At 38.1% G+C, this 15413-nt stretch overlaps 1 protein-coding gene across 8 annotated transcripts in view; it reads left to right on the top strand.

Moving 5' to 3' along the window:
- Nucleotides 1-15413, top strand: part of PHLDB2 (pleckstrin homology like domain family B member 2) — a 103376-nt gene that overhangs the window by 72317 nt on the left and 15646 nt on the right. For 5 of the 8 annotated variants that reach the window (XM_073306041.2, XM_073306021.2, XM_073305982.2 and 2 more), the window contains 4 exons: nucleotides 1212-1352; nucleotides 2645-2744; nucleotides 11697-11732; nucleotides 14918-15125. In XM_073306041.2, the coding sequence (XP_073162142.1) occupies nucleotides 1212-1352; nucleotides 2645-2744; nucleotides 11697-11732; nucleotides 14918-15125 (485 nt within the window). The remainder of the gene's footprint in view (nucleotides 1-1211; nucleotides 1353-2644; nucleotides 2745-11696; nucleotides 11733-14917; nucleotides 15126-15413) is intronic. The other 3 variants (XM_073306059.2, XM_073306031.2, XM_073306010.2) reach the window with 2 other exon arrangements.

The raw sequence follows: 15413 nt of genomic DNA, 5'->3' as shown, positions 1-15413 counted from the left end.
CTAATACTGTCCAACAATGGACTCCAAAAATATATTGCCTTTAAACTACCAGTTCATTAGCATTTGGAGGGGTTTATTTTTCTGTTGCCTAATAGGATGCCACTTGTAAACTTAGGCTTTGTCTACACAGCTTTTAACAACACGTCCATGTCGTTAAAAGTCGGACAGTCTAAACGCTGTTTGTTGGCACTTTTGTCAACAAAATGCTTCCACCCCCTATGAGCGAGGTTCGTATTGTTAACAGGAGTGCACTCCTCCAGTAACGAGCCATTTACACTGCCATTTCCCAAGACAAAACTTTTGTCTTTCAGGAGGGGGCTTTTTTAAGCATTTGTGAACGACAAAAGTTTTGTCATTCAGTTGACTGTGTAGACAGAGCCTTAGACTCCTTGTGTTTTTAAAACAATAATTGGGTGCAGGGCCAGCAATGTCTTCCTGTTCTTACAATGTTTTCTTAATCAACAGGCAGTACTGATGTCAAATTACAGGCCCATTTTTATGTACAGTATGATTCAGTTTCAAATTGGTGATAATTTAACATTAAGCTTTACTTTCTGTTTACAAATATTTTTCATTCTATGTGTGTGATAGCTTTTGAGAGCTTTGTTTAAGATGAATCTCTTAACAACTCACCTGTATGGAAACACATTTTTAGTTTTAAAAGGATGAAGAATTAAAACTGTTATTTCTAAAATCATCTCCCTGTCATTAATTTGGTCCACAATCTCCATAAAAAGAAATGGAACTTGTAACGTATTTCTGTGTCCCATTGAATCTTGGAAATCACACCATTTTTATTTGGCCATTTATATGTCTTAACTGGCAGAACTCATTAATGATAAGTGTTTAAATGAGAACCTTAAGGACTGCACAAGCTTCAGAGAGTCTTTAATGCTATTCTAAATTGAGAATAGTTGATCGTTTTTATCTTTGGGGACAATTGGTTACTGTTTTACCATGCACCATATAAATTTCTATGACTAGTGATATGTTTTTAGTACTGCAGCAGCCTATAAAATAAAATAAAATAAAATAAAATAAATAAATAAATTCTGGACAAGATGTGAAACAGAATATTTAGCTTTAAAACAAGACAGGTTCTTTACAGTGAAATTTCAAGACTGTAGATTTCATTATATTCTGTGTGAAACATAATTTACCAAACAGTTCAGTTCATTTTGTCAAAACAGTGTTGCAAATTATATTTTAAGCACTTTAGAAATCTGGAAGAAAGAAAGAAACAGCACAAGGAGAGCACATATTTGAGTGATACTCTACCCCGCAAGAAAACCACTCCCTCTGTATCGCCACACTTCAGTAGCGCTACTCTCGGACGAAGTGTTACTCCTAAAGTAAGTAATATGCCTGTATATAGCTTTTCCATTTCTATTGTCCCCTATGAAAAGTTAAGGAGTTAAGGTTGAGTAACGTAAGGATGTTTCAGAGTAGCAGCCGTGTTAGTCTGTATTCGCAAAAAGAAAAGGAGTACTTGTGGCACCTTAGAGACTACCAAATGTATTTGAGCATAAGCTTTCATGAGCGACAGCTCACTTCATCGGATGTTGTAATTATCCCAAAACTAAGGCTATGTCTACACTCTAAAACACTCTGCAACTGTTCCGCTGTAGAGCTTTAGTATAGACACTTGGGCCTGGTCTACACTGGGGAAGGGGTGGGTGTCCGATCTAAGTTATGCAACTTCAGCTACGTTATTCACGTAGCTGAAGTCGACGTACTTAGATCTATTTACTGAGGTGTCTTCGCTGCGGTAGGTCGACTGCTGACACTCCCCGTTGACGCCGCCTATGCTTCTCGCGCCAGTGGAGTACCGGAGTCGACGGGAGAGTGCTCAGCGGTCAATTTATCACATCTTTGCTAGATGCGATAAATTGACCCCCGCTGGATCGATCACTCTGGAGGTAAGTGTAGACATGTCCTTATTACAGCAACAGAAGGGATCCTCCCATCTGCGTAGGTAATCCATGTCCCCCAAGAGGTGTTTACTGGGTTGACTGAAGAATTTTTCCATCATCATAGCGCTGTCTACGCCGGTTGTTAAGTCAGCTTAACTATGTCTCCCAGGACAGTAGTTTTTTTGCACCATGAGAGACATAACCATGCCGATGTAACTTTTCAGTGTAGATAAACCCTAGATGTTACAAACCAATAAATTCAGAGTTAAACGTAAAGGAAATCCAAACATGTTAAGATATGGAAAGGCAAAACAACCTTAATTTAAACCTGTAGTGATGTCATGCAATAAGCACGCATGCATAAACAGTTAATTTATGATTACTATATAATAGTGATTCCAATTTCAAATGAAAGTGAACTGATTTTTAAAGAAAATTTAGAGTTCTGATTTTTCCTCATGGTCTTACTAGAAGGTGGAGATGAAACTGAAAATTGTATCTAGATTGTGGCACCATGAATCATTGTAGAGCAACGAGAGCCTTCATGTGATTTTAGGAGGAGAAGATACTTGAAAATATTTCAGAAATTGAGAATGTGTACAGCTAAAGTAGTTTATAGCTGATACTTTGTCATGAAATCCATCTGAGGTGTTTGTTTTGTTCGGAATTGCTGATGTACAAAGTTATAAGGTGTGCATTTTGTAAATATCTGTTCACAAAATTTTATGCAGGGTCATTTGCCACTAGGACAGAGCAACAGCTGTGGCAGTGTACTTCCTCACTGTCTGGCAACCATAACCAAAGAGTCTGAATCAAGAAGAATGCATAAAGGTAAAGTTATTTTAAAACGCTTACCAGTACTTTCTATTCATGGGTATCTAATGTTCATTCTTCTGGAAAGTAAATCCCAAATCAGTGTACTTGTAAATGCTGTAGATTATATTAGGACTTTGAAGTAATAATTTTCCTTTCAATATGAAAATAAAAAGCTGCATATACAATTTTTAGACTTCAGCAAAATAAGATAAATGGTATTAAGCTATATTGCAGGAGCACAGGCAATGGCTCCTTGGCATTTCCCATTTCAATTTGAAAGTACATAATTTTCACACATGCTGTAGTAAACAAGAAAGGTGCATTGAAGAATATGTGTTGGGTAAACTGGGTAACTCCAACTACTATATCTTGAGTGATTTTTTTTTTTTTGGAGACAACTTATTAAAGATACGACGTGTGTGTGTGTGTGTGAGAACATTCTCTAATGCCTTGATCTTGTAAATCACTCTTCATGTGCAGATACTTTTGCCAGGGTGGAGTAATTAGGGTTTATGATTGTCCCTTAAAGATGAAGATTTATAACAGATTACAGTTCATTTTAATCTATCATAGATGTGTGTGCCTAAAAATATTGATGGTTGTAGCTGTGCTGGTGCAACTCTGGAATAAGGACATGACCATTCTGCATCCAGTGTACAGTACTGCTCTGAAACATGTCCCTGCAAGCCTTGGTGTTCTGTTTATTTTCTCTCAGCTTGAGCTCATTCGTGCTCAATTTTTTTAAGTAAAAATATGTTTGATTCTGTTAACTCTGCAAATTCAACCATTTCTGGGATCTGAGAATCAATATCAGTTCTTTCTGGCATATGCATCATTACCAAAAATAAATATTCTACTGTAGAAATTTACTTAATAATTGTCTTAATTGTGCATTAGCCAAAATAGAACCCGTAGTACTTTTCCACAGTACTTTTCCATGATCGTTTCCCATATCTGTGTTGATTATTCAGGGCTAATGTGTTAAAAGCATGATTATAGCCTAAGAAAATGCTTGTAGTCGACCAAATCAACAGAGGTGACTGAATACATATGGAGCAGATTTGCTGAGTAAAATTGCACCATTTTTGTGTAGTCGCCTTACAGAATTGAACCACACTTTTGGGTTTGCCTCTTAGGGCTTCAGTAATCTGGAGGGCCTTGCACAAACTTTCTGTAATTTTTTTTTTGTCGTTACTTCCACGCTGAAGTATTTCAGAAGCAGCCACAAAAACAGACTAATTATTGTCAGCCTGGAAAGCTTCTCTGTTGTGTATTTTGCAATACAATATTTTGTACCCATATGATTTTGCTATTTTTTGTGACATAATTTGTTTGCTTTGGCTTACAAAACGTAAGAGACAAATGTTAAGCAATTCTTTTAAGTTAGAAGATCACAATTCTTAAAAATAGGAATGATTTTTGCAAAGTTATTTCAAGACTGCATTTAGAGTAGGTGATGTGAAACAACTGTGAATTGTTAAATACTTTTTTACAAATTGAAGATGCTGGCTATTATGGAAAGGATAGACCCACTAATTTTGAAATTCCTTGCCCATCTTTTATGTTGCAAACTCTGCCAATCAAATTTCTTTTGTCAGCATGCAACCAAACTATGATATGTGCCATATGAACAATTGCCTAATACATAGATCAGGAAAATGCTGAGAGAATGGGGAAGAGAATCACTGAAATTAGTAAGTATAGTAGTGGTGTAGACTAAAAATATATAGTCTAATTCAAGCAGATGGAGAATACAAAAAAGAGGTATATTGATACTGTGCAAGGTGCTTTTTTTGATGCCATCTGGAATAATATGTGCTTTTGTGATTGCCATATCACAGGAAGATAATTATTGCCTTAAAAGAGGTGGCAGAGAGGATAGCTGGTGTGAAGACCCTAAATTATTAGAAGAGGTTTAGGGGATTGGGTTTATTCTCATTGGGAAAGAGGAAATTTCTTGATGGCCTAATTTGATGTGTTGAGACATAATAAGGAACTAAAGCTGTTGATAGATGCTTTGCTTGCACTCACACAGGTTTTAAAAAGTGGGAGATTTAATTAAAACAGAGGGGATCTAGGAATAAATGCAAAAAACATGCAGAACGGTCTCTGCTTCACTCTCCTTCCTTAGAGATATTTTTAATGTTTATTACCTTTTTGCTCAGTTTCATTTTTGTGGGAGGAGTTTGAAGGATATAATCGCTTTTTCTGTTCCTAGATTGTCTTAAGGTTTGGGGAAAATTCTTTAATCTCACAAATAGGCATCTAAATTGTTTGCAGAAACTTTTCTTTAGACAATTTGTTAAATACTCCTATATCTTGAACAAATCAGTGAAGAAATACAAAAATGCATCATCAAACAAGCATTCGGTGTGTGGAAACCTGAGGGGCAAGTGCTAAAACCTTTGAATACAGGCACAAATGGGGCTCCAATAGAATTTAGTGGGGAGGCCTATACCGTGAATACAGAGGCATAATTTAGTCCATTCAGTAGAACTTACATTCTCTTTAATAGTATCCATGGAGAATGTGTGTTGCCTTAGAATAGTGAAAATTGGGTAAAAATTTTCACTCATGTCCTACGATTTAAACATAATTTTTAATTTAGTTTGTTTGTTATTAGGGACAGGTCAAATTCTGTTCTTAAATGTGGCTCCAGTTGATTCCATAGAAGATGGATTAGTGTAACTAAGGATCAAGTTCCACATAACTTCACAAACACATAGTTGAGAATGAAGACAAATCAGGAGTGAGCAGAAGTTAAATTTATTCTGCTTTCTTTCCTAAGTTCTGACAACTATATGATTTCCTTTCCTTACTACCATCCCTTTATTTCTTTGCCAGCTCTCCTCCTAAATAAAATCATTATTTTTATAAACATAATTCATCAGAAAGATAAGCTTGCCCTTTTGGCTACCAAAAAGAGTAACAGCTGTTGAATATCTCGGAAAGTTATATGTTACTCTTGTAGGGGGATTGATATGTTGATCTTGTACATCTTTCCCATTTCTCTTAATAACACTGAACCCCAGAAAAGATTAATTGAGAGAAGGGAAGATTCTTGTACAGCCCACACAGCGGGCAGGTTTATATAGTGGTATATAAGGTTGTGATATATAGACATTTGTGAAAACCAAAATATAGCTATTGTCTAATTTTAGATCTGGCAAGTGATGTCACCCCTCCTGGTTTACATGATCCTGCAATGTGCTAGAGGACTTCACAATTCTTTGTTCAGTATATTCTGTGGCTTTGCAGAGATAAGTAGTTTGTTTTCTCCCCTCCCCCCAATAAATAAAAGATAGATATAAATATTGTCTGTTTGTTCAGCTTAAGTGGACAGATCAAGAGAAAACATGTATAAAATTCTTTAGACATGTTAAAACAATAAAACTATATATTGATCTTTAATATCCCCTGCCCTTCCCCCAGAAAGCTCATTTTGTTAGTACAGCATATGTAAAAAGTACAGGCTTGACACTCCAGTGGGTTTCTGCGCTGAAGGTGATGTATTGTGGGTGACCTGATAGTTCCAATTTATTGCTTCCATAAGCATGCACAATCCCTTTTAATTTATTGGCATTATATATGCTTATGCCAGTGGTGAATTATAGTCTTGTATGATGAATGCCTTTTTATCCTTGCTGCTTGGAGCATATACCATAAATATAGTACTGTGTCACATAAACTGCAATATTAAATAGAGTTGAAGTGCTGCTCAGGTGTTAATGGTGTTTCCAGTGGCTTACAAGCTGTCTTGGGGCTGAAATCCTTAGGCCAGAGATATCTGTGTGTGCATATGTATAATTCTGTAGAAAGTTATTCAGCTGTCTCTGGAGGAATTGATAGCTAAGCTAATTCAGAAATGTTTTTCTAAAGAAGTATTAAATTAAATAGTCCTAAAATTATTTCTCTCTAATTTCTACATCACTTACCCCAAAAATGTAAATTTGAAAATCCAAAGAAAGTAAAATATAAATTTAAAGATGAATATTTTAATTTCACCAAAGTCAGGAAATGGAGCATTTTCAAATTCACTTTAATTTGACCATGTTGTGCATATTCATTAAGCTATTTGGCTTTATGCAGGAATAGAAAACACAACAGATAGGCAAGGGGACTGACTTAAATTTAATGTGGGAACTGCAACTTTGCATATCTTGATTCTGGGGCAGTTGATGCCTCATCTGCAAATAAATTTAAGACCAGAGGACGATGGTTTTCATTTGGAAGTATTTTCAGATCTATTCATACTAAATAGACTTACTTGCAAAGACTACCAAAAGTGTGAGTGACAAGTAACCTGATTTAGAAAACTAGACCTCACAAGGAAATAACTAAGGACTTGACTACACTGGCAAGTTTCTGCGCAGGAAAGCAGCTTCCTGCGGTGTAACTCCCAAGGTGCACACACTGCCACGCTACTTAGCGCGCAGAAACTGTGCAGTTGCAGCACTCTAAAAAAACCCACCCCAACGAGAGGTGTAGAGCCTTCTGCGCAGGGGCACAATGCCACAGTGCCAGTGTAGACACCCTGGTCGATTACAGTGCTGTGATTGGCCTCCAGGAGGTGTCCCACAATGCCTGTTCTCGCCTCTCTGGTCATCGGTTTGAACTCTACTACCCTGCCCTCAGGTGACCAATCGTCATCCCCAGCCCTTAAATTCCTTGGGAATTTTGAAGGTCCCTTTCCTGTTTGCTCGGTGACACGTGCAGTGGTCTTAGTGCATCTTTCCAGGTGACCATTCCTGCTCCATGCACCAGGTGAGCCCGCGCTTGGAGCAATGCCAAGCTGCTGGACCGCATCAGCATTTGGGGAGAGGAGGCTGTCCAGTCCCTGCTGCACTCCAGCCATAGGAATTATGATACCTGTGGACAGATTTCATGATGCATGACGGAAGGGGGCCATGACTGGGACACACTGCAGTATGGGGTCTAAGTGAAGGAGTTGTGGAACGCCTACCACAGGGTGCAGGAGGCAAACCGCTGCTCCGGTGCTACTCCCGTGAGCTGCCAGTTCTACAAAGGGCTGGACCCGATATCACTGTGGATAATTCCGTGTCTCACGTGCCAGTCGAGAGTGGACCGAGCCCGGAGGAGGAAATATGGATGAGGATGTGGAGTGGGAGGGGGACCCAGAGGCAGAGGATGATTCGGAGATCAGAGACGCATGCAGTCAGGAGCTCTTTTCTACCCCAGAGGAGCCTAGCCAGTCACAGCAGTCGGATGTTGGCAAAATGCAAACAGGAGAGGAGGCCCCTGGTAAGTGGATCTGATTTGGGAATCGCTGAAGTGAGTTGTTGAGGGTAGGAGAGTTGCAGAAAGCAGTCTTATCTCCCACTACATGTCTAGTCTGAGCGGTGGAACAGGCTGTTGATTGACTCCCGCACTTCATGGGGATCTCCAGGAAACTTTTTTGGAGATACTGGGCAATGCTCTGCCTCAGGTTCTTTGGCAGAGCTGCTTTGTTTCTTGCCCCATTAAGGGTAATTTTCCCGTGCCACTCTGCCGTCACTAGGGGGACACCATTGATACACACAGGCGAGCCGCATAAGGGCCAGGGCGGAAGCCGCAGTCTTGAAGAAGACCCTCCCTTGATTCCCTGCTCACCCTCAGCAGTGAAATATCTTTCGTAATGAACACAGCCTGTGGAAAATGTGGGGACAGTAATGATTATAAGCCCCTCCCTCCCTCCCCCCACACACACAAGGCTGGCTCTCCCCAAGAGCCATGTGCCCAATGTACAGTACAGTCCTGGAACACTGATTTCCCCAGCCCCTGCAGTTACTCACCATTTGGGGAGTTTTGTGGCTCATGTGTGCTTGCCTGGGGTCAGCCAGTTAGGGACAGGTATGTGAATAGTGGCTGAGTTTTAAATTAGTGGTCTGAGTGTTGCAAACAATACTGCTTCTGTAAAATGTTGCATTTTGGCTTCACAGACATGACCTTGGGAGCCCAGCCTCCCTCTTCATTATCAGTGGCTGAACAGTTGCGCAGAATTAGAAAGCAGCCATGAAGAACTAAAGAGGACTTTTTGTGTGATGTCATGATGCACTCGGTGGTCGAAAAACATGAATTGAAGGAGTGGCAGGACAGCGAAAAGAGATACCGAAAGGAGAACGCGGCACACCAGAACGAAGCCACAGAGCAGCTCTTAAACATTATGGAGTGCCAAACGGACATGCTCCAGGCGCTACCAGGACTGCAAACCGAGCAGCTCCGCGCCTGTCGTCCACTGAAGCCACTGTCACAAAACTCTTTCCCATGCATCCCCCGCAGACACTGCCAACACACTTATCAACCTTCTGGTTCCAGTCTGCACCTGCTGCATTCCACTCCTGCCCTGTCACAGTCCACCCCTGTGGACTTCCAAATACTATTTTAGCTAATTATTCTCTGAGTTAAGAGCAGTTTGTCACATTTTAAATATCTTTGGCATAAACTATTAACTGAAAAACTGTTTCTTAGCTGTCATTCTTGATAGATTTCTCAAGGATTGTGTTGGAAGTACAACTCTGGCATACATAGTATTGATTTAAGAGCTACCAATAGATAAATAAGATATCCTGTTTAAACTAAGATGTCTACAAGTAAAGGTGATTTTAAACTTCAGCCACCTAAAGAGAAGGAGAAAGTGATTGTTCTGAGGAAAAATTGGGAGCTAAGGCTAAGGTGAACCCTTGGGCCTTTGCAACTTCAGTGGGACTCCATGCACTTGTACAGCTTAGCCTATGTATATTGGGTAGTGTGGCTAAAAGGCCATTAAAGTAGGAATATGAGACTTGTCCACGTAACTAAATCTAACCAATTTATGGAGTGGTCTCCTAAAGAAAGTAGTCAAAACTGCACTGCTCGTGAGTTAAAAAAACAAGAAAGGAAAGCACTGGAAAACATGCTGTGTAGAGAGCACTCATCACCAGCTGCCAAGATAATGAAGGTGGTCTTTTTCATCCCTAATTTCTATTGTGTTGTATGTACAATTGATACATAGTTTAAGCACTCTTGTAAGAGCAAGGTCTTGGGACATGACTTATTCTAATTTAGAATAATGGGCACTGTTTAAAAAAAACCAAAAACCTCTTAAATGGATACAATATGATTTTTTTTTTACTTCTTCTTCTTCTTCTTCTTCTCAAACTCAGGAAAAACCAAAAAAGGTATGAGAACACCCTTTTATCTGTCTGTGTGATCCCTGAGGTGTTTTGCTGAAGTCACTGATCAAAGTGACACTGTCAAGTAGATCAGGACCAAAATCTGTGTAAATTGTAAAGTTGTTGAAAATCAGTGTAGAGCCTTCTACAGATTCCCACTTTTAAAAAAAAAATAGCTTTTCAAAATAAACTCATGACTATCACGGGTAGCTTAAAAGTTCTCATACCTGCAGAGACGCTGCCTGTGCATTAGCCTAATGTTTTTGCTCTGTGCCTGAGAACCAAACAAGTGGAGCACAAAAAAACAGAACTAGGTTCACACAGCTGGGCTGTTTTATGTCTGATGACTGGAAAGTAAAGCCAACAGTGCTATTTTGGTATATGCTCCATACAAAAATGACTGAGGTGTTGCATACATACAAACAAAAAACAGGAAAAGAGATGTTATTTTTAACCTTCTAAGAAGATAAAGGAAACAGTTTTTTAAAAGATCAGTTTTTAAAAATACTTGACAGTGTCTCTTTTGAAAGCAACTTGAGTAATAGCTGTGACTTCACAATTATTCAGAGTTACTAGATTTGTGGATTTTTAACAACTGTTGGTCTTGGTGTGTTTAATGAGCTAGTTTTGTTGTTGCATATGCATTCTTTGACTTAACTACGCAGTTACTAAAATTATTTTGTTTTGTTCTTATTACTTTAAAAAAAACACCTTAATTTTGTTCTTTTGTTATTATATCACAGTTTGCTTTTTACAGTCTTTTTTGCAAACCCCAAGGAAGGGATGTGAAAGGGGCAGAATATTGTAGTGACATCTTACTGGGAACTTACTACTTTTAGTAGCAGCCTCTATGGTTGAGCAACTTAATTGCCAAAATGTCTGTAAGCAATGGATGCTTTCTGTGTAGTATATATTTTTCTCTTGACTTTCGATCCTGGATATCACCTTCATGACTCTATCTTCAGATTTTTATTTTATTTTGTTATTAAATAATAAGCTTGAGGTCCTTATTACTCCCTTGTCAGAGACTATTTTAGTTTCTTTGGTTATCATCCTGACTTCAGTATTGGGGGTGGAGAGGGAGATATACCTTGAGTAAATCTGTTCACAAAAAGATTCTGGATAAGCAGTGAAGGGCTGTAATGGACGTAGGTAGGTTGTATTTTGGTGCCATTGGAAAGCTGATGCTGAGCTATGTTAGTACTGGGATAAAGTAAACTGCCTGACTAAGGCACAAAGAGAAAAGGAGAACATGGTATTATATTTTCTGCAGATGAACACATACTGTACGTAGAAAGAGATACAGTTTGCCATTGAGTTATATTGGCATAAATTCAATTGAAGGAGCAATACTTTTTAATTATTATAATAATGCAATTTTTCTTCGTGGGAAATGATACTCTGCTTATTTCAATGTGTATTCAAAGTTGTAAATTATCCTTTTTTCTGCATGGCATTTTTAAAACAATTTTGTGAGTTTTCATACCTGTCATGAATCTTACATTCTTTCTGCGTGTAAAGAGGGTAGAAGATAACCATCGGTGACAGAAAGCATTCTCACAAGAACAGTTTAAAACCCTCTCTTTTCACGATCAACAAGATTCAAAGGATTCAGGATATAAAAAAAATAGGGTTAATTTTTTCCAGTGAAATATGGGAAATGTTTAATTTTAAAAGTAAAATTAAGGGGTTTTTTTAGCAATCTTATATTAGTAAACTAGGACTCAAAAATATACCCATTAGAATAATATTTCTCCTTTCAGTAATTTCTGTTTCCTTCTCTTTTCATAATGAATAACCGAAAACTCTTTTAAAGGAACAATTAATCATTCCAAAGGTACAAGTATTAAAGGTAATTTTATCAAATGTTGGAAATATCATCATTTGTCATAATTATTATTAAAAACAAACTACACATACAAATCAGTAACATCTGTTATAGAAACTGTTACATGGTGTTTATTATTATCGATCAAAGCTGAAGTGTGTGTGTATGTGTCACTTTGTTCTCCTCTACTAACTAGTTCAGCTGAACTTCCGTTGAAATCTAATCTCTTCTTGAATGACAAGTATAATGCTATTGGCATCTTGGAAATCAGCTTTAATTGTATATAGGAAAACATTCAGTAACTAACTGAAATGGAGAAATAATGTATGTTGTTTTGGAGATGTGTGGAGTTCATGCTTTCCTTAATAAAGTGATGCCATTTATGATTCAGTGTGAGCTACGCACGATTCAGATACATTTTTGAGAATACTATAGCTCTTTTTTGATGACGCTCCAGTGACAATAGTTTGCTCTCTAAAATGGAATTCTGCTTACTGTCATGCCAGAGAAACTATCCCAGAACCAAACCAACTCATGTGTAGGTACAATACCAGAGGAAGAAGGCATGTTACTAAAAATTACTGTGGAAAATATTCCCAATTCGTATTTCTCAAGTCATTAATAAAGGTGACGAATAAAAAAAAATGTATAAAATATGATGTGACAAAATCTTCGGAAAAATTGTTATCTGGATTAATTATGAATCAGTAGATTGTTTCTCGATTCAGGAGAGATTTTAATATATTCCAATTGGTGCTGTTCATCTCCTGCTCTAACTCATGCTCTTATTTTATCACAGGTTTATGCACAATGTAGTCTGAGGTATTTAAGAATCAAAGTGCAAGCAGTTCTTCGGTTGTTTCAAACAGAATGTGATCTCTGACCCAATGTGGACAAATATAATACCTTAATACTGTACAAGCATTAAAAGGGATTTTATAGAATATCTTTATGCACCAAACTGGCAGGCTCCTTTACACCTCCTGCTTATAAATCAAAGGCTTATCTATATGGTGCGGCTATGTGCATTAGAGGGGTATGAATTCTAAAGGGCACCAACATGCTGCGCACTTAACTGCTCCGTGAAGATCTTCCTGGCATGCATTAAAGTTCCCTAGCATGTGTTAAATGTAGTAATGAAGTATTATCTTAATGTGTAGTAGGGTATTTTTAGTTCATGCCAGCTGGGTCTACAGGGGCCAGTTAGTGTGCAACACATTGCTGCACTTTAGAATTCACACCCCTGTAGTGTGCATTGCCGTATAATGTAGACAAGCCCCTAGATCACATGAACATGATCCCTTGCACTCTGTATAAATGCTGTAGCTTTATTTACAAAAGTTTTCAAAATTATTTGGTTAAAACAAATTAAATGTCTGTGTCCAAGAAGGCAAATGCTTTAACTGAATAATTCCAATCCACCCATGTTTCCACAATCATGATCATTTAACCGGACTTTTTGTTTTAAAAAATAAGCATTACAAATAGTGTGTTTTCACCGGTCAAGAACTAAGGTTTCTATTTGCACGCTTACCATCCGTACATGCTGGATGGATGCTCACAGGAAGCAGGAACTACTTGTGATTTTATAGTGGTATTTAAAACAAAAAAAAACCATGCACACAGAAGGAAGTATTTCATGAGGCTATTGGGCTACAAAAGTCTGTTTCAGTCTTGTAAGGGGAATCTCAAGTAGTACTAGTAAGTTTTAGGGAGATACCTTAGTAATGTGAATCAGGATTATTTAAAGTATATGCTCTTTATTTTCAGCATATAAACTAAAGGCCTGATCTTCAGTTGCCATTAAGGCCAATACAAAATTTGACTTTAGTGGGAGCTGCAGGTACTTGGCACCCCTGAAAATCAGGGCATTTTAATTAGGTGGTGATTTAGATGCCTAACTTTAGCTACCCTTTGTCACAGTTTCAGGGTAACTGTGCTTATAGCCCCGAGGGTTGCCAACCCTCCACAATTAATGCCTGGAGACTTTGTCCAGGACAAAGATTAATCTTTAATTAAGCATTATGTCATGTGATGAACCTCCAGGAATACATCCAACCAAAATTGGCAACCCTAAAGCCCCCCCTCCCATCCCATCCCAGCCTGTGGTTCACTCCAGGAATGCCAAGTCAGTTCTCAGGCCTCTATCTGTCACTAGTGTCTGGGTGGGGAGCTATGTCTCACTCCCTTCTGACTGGCAGTTATAAGGCTTCACAGCCCATCATACCAGGTGATACCCCAGCAAGCCCGGCTGCCTAATGGCCAGCATCCGTGTGTTGCTTTCTCTCCGAGGACTATAAACTGTGTATTGCCAGCAATTACAAGTTATCACACAGCTCTTTCTACGCAAGCACATTTATTCTCATAATGATAAAAGCATTATAGAGACACCATAATAAAAACAATAAACAGATCTACCCGCTTATTGAATGTACCAGAAATTGCCCATCAATCCTCCGGGGCCCTGGTAGGTCAAAGTCTTTCAATCCCTTCAGCAAGGGTTGGAGGTGCCCTCTGTCCCCTCCTGCCTATTTGCTGAGTCAAAAGAAAGACACAAATCTGTTTAAACTCTACTTTTTATGCCACAAGCCCTTTCTTTGTTTGAGTCTCTGGAAAACCCAATTTGAATCAGTATATGCAAACCACCCCAGAGGATGGTACCTCTCTGGAGCGGTTTACAATCTCAGCAACCCACCTTATCATTCACCACTATTTTTAGTTCTTGGAGGAGCTATGATAACCCTCCTCCATGGAGCGGTACACAGTCATATATAACCATTCATAAATTTAATACAATAGACCCCAAAGATATTTTACGGAGTTGCAATATCTGTCACACCTTAGTTTTAGGGTTTTGGCGTAGCTTTTGCATCTTTGTTTCCGTAATTCACATACAAAAAATAAATATTAAAAAAAATTATTTGAAAGTTGATGAAGTTTAGCCAGTAAACTAATCTCACAAGTGATGAAAGTGAATTCCTTTGTGTCAGTCACAAGCAAATCCAATTTTCTTAAATCTTCTGTATGTTTATGATTATTGTATTAAATTCTGTAGACCATTACTACTTTGGTCACAGTGCAATTTTAGATTAAAATGGTGTTCAAAATGCTTCTGCAGCTATTTCTAAACATTTAATTTTTAGTTCAGAGAATTTTAAGTGTAAAAATTAGGTAAGCTTACTTTTCTTTTCTTTGATTGCACTCTGTAGGGTATAATCATCAACATATATGTGAAGAACAAAGGCAGAAATCTCCTGAATTCTACAGCAGAACTGCATCTGAATCTAATGTGTATCTGAATAGTTTCCATTACCCCGATCATAGCTACAAGGACTATGCATTTGATACATTAAGCTTAGACAGTTCTGACAGTATGGAGACCAGCATATCTGCGTGCTCCCCTGATAATATTTCCAGGTAAATGTTAACTTCTCATATTTTTTTCTTAATGGAAACTGTTAGAACAAGTTATAATCATTGAAGCTGTATATACCTAGGGCAATTGAAATGTATTACTTCTCTTTAAGGTGAGAAAGATAAGATAGAAGCTTTTACTAACTGGATAAGAAAATCTGCAAGAATTGGACAGAAATACTATTTAGCATTTGGATACTGTTTTTCATTTTCAAATCAATGTAACTAATTCTCATCTCATCCCTGAGTTTTGCAGATGGGAAATTAAAGTATGGAGAGGTTAAGTAATTT

Source organism: Lepidochelys kempii, chromosome 1 (genome assembly GCF_965140285.1).
Source record: "Lepidochelys kempii isolate rLepKem1 chromosome 1, rLepKem1.hap1, whole genome shotgun sequence".
Classification (NCBI taxonomy): domain Eukaryota; kingdom Metazoa; phylum Chordata; order Testudines; family Cheloniidae; genus Lepidochelys; species Lepidochelys kempii.
Note: the sequence above shows the minus strand (reverse complement) of the source record. Positions and strands in the feature narration are given on the sequence as shown.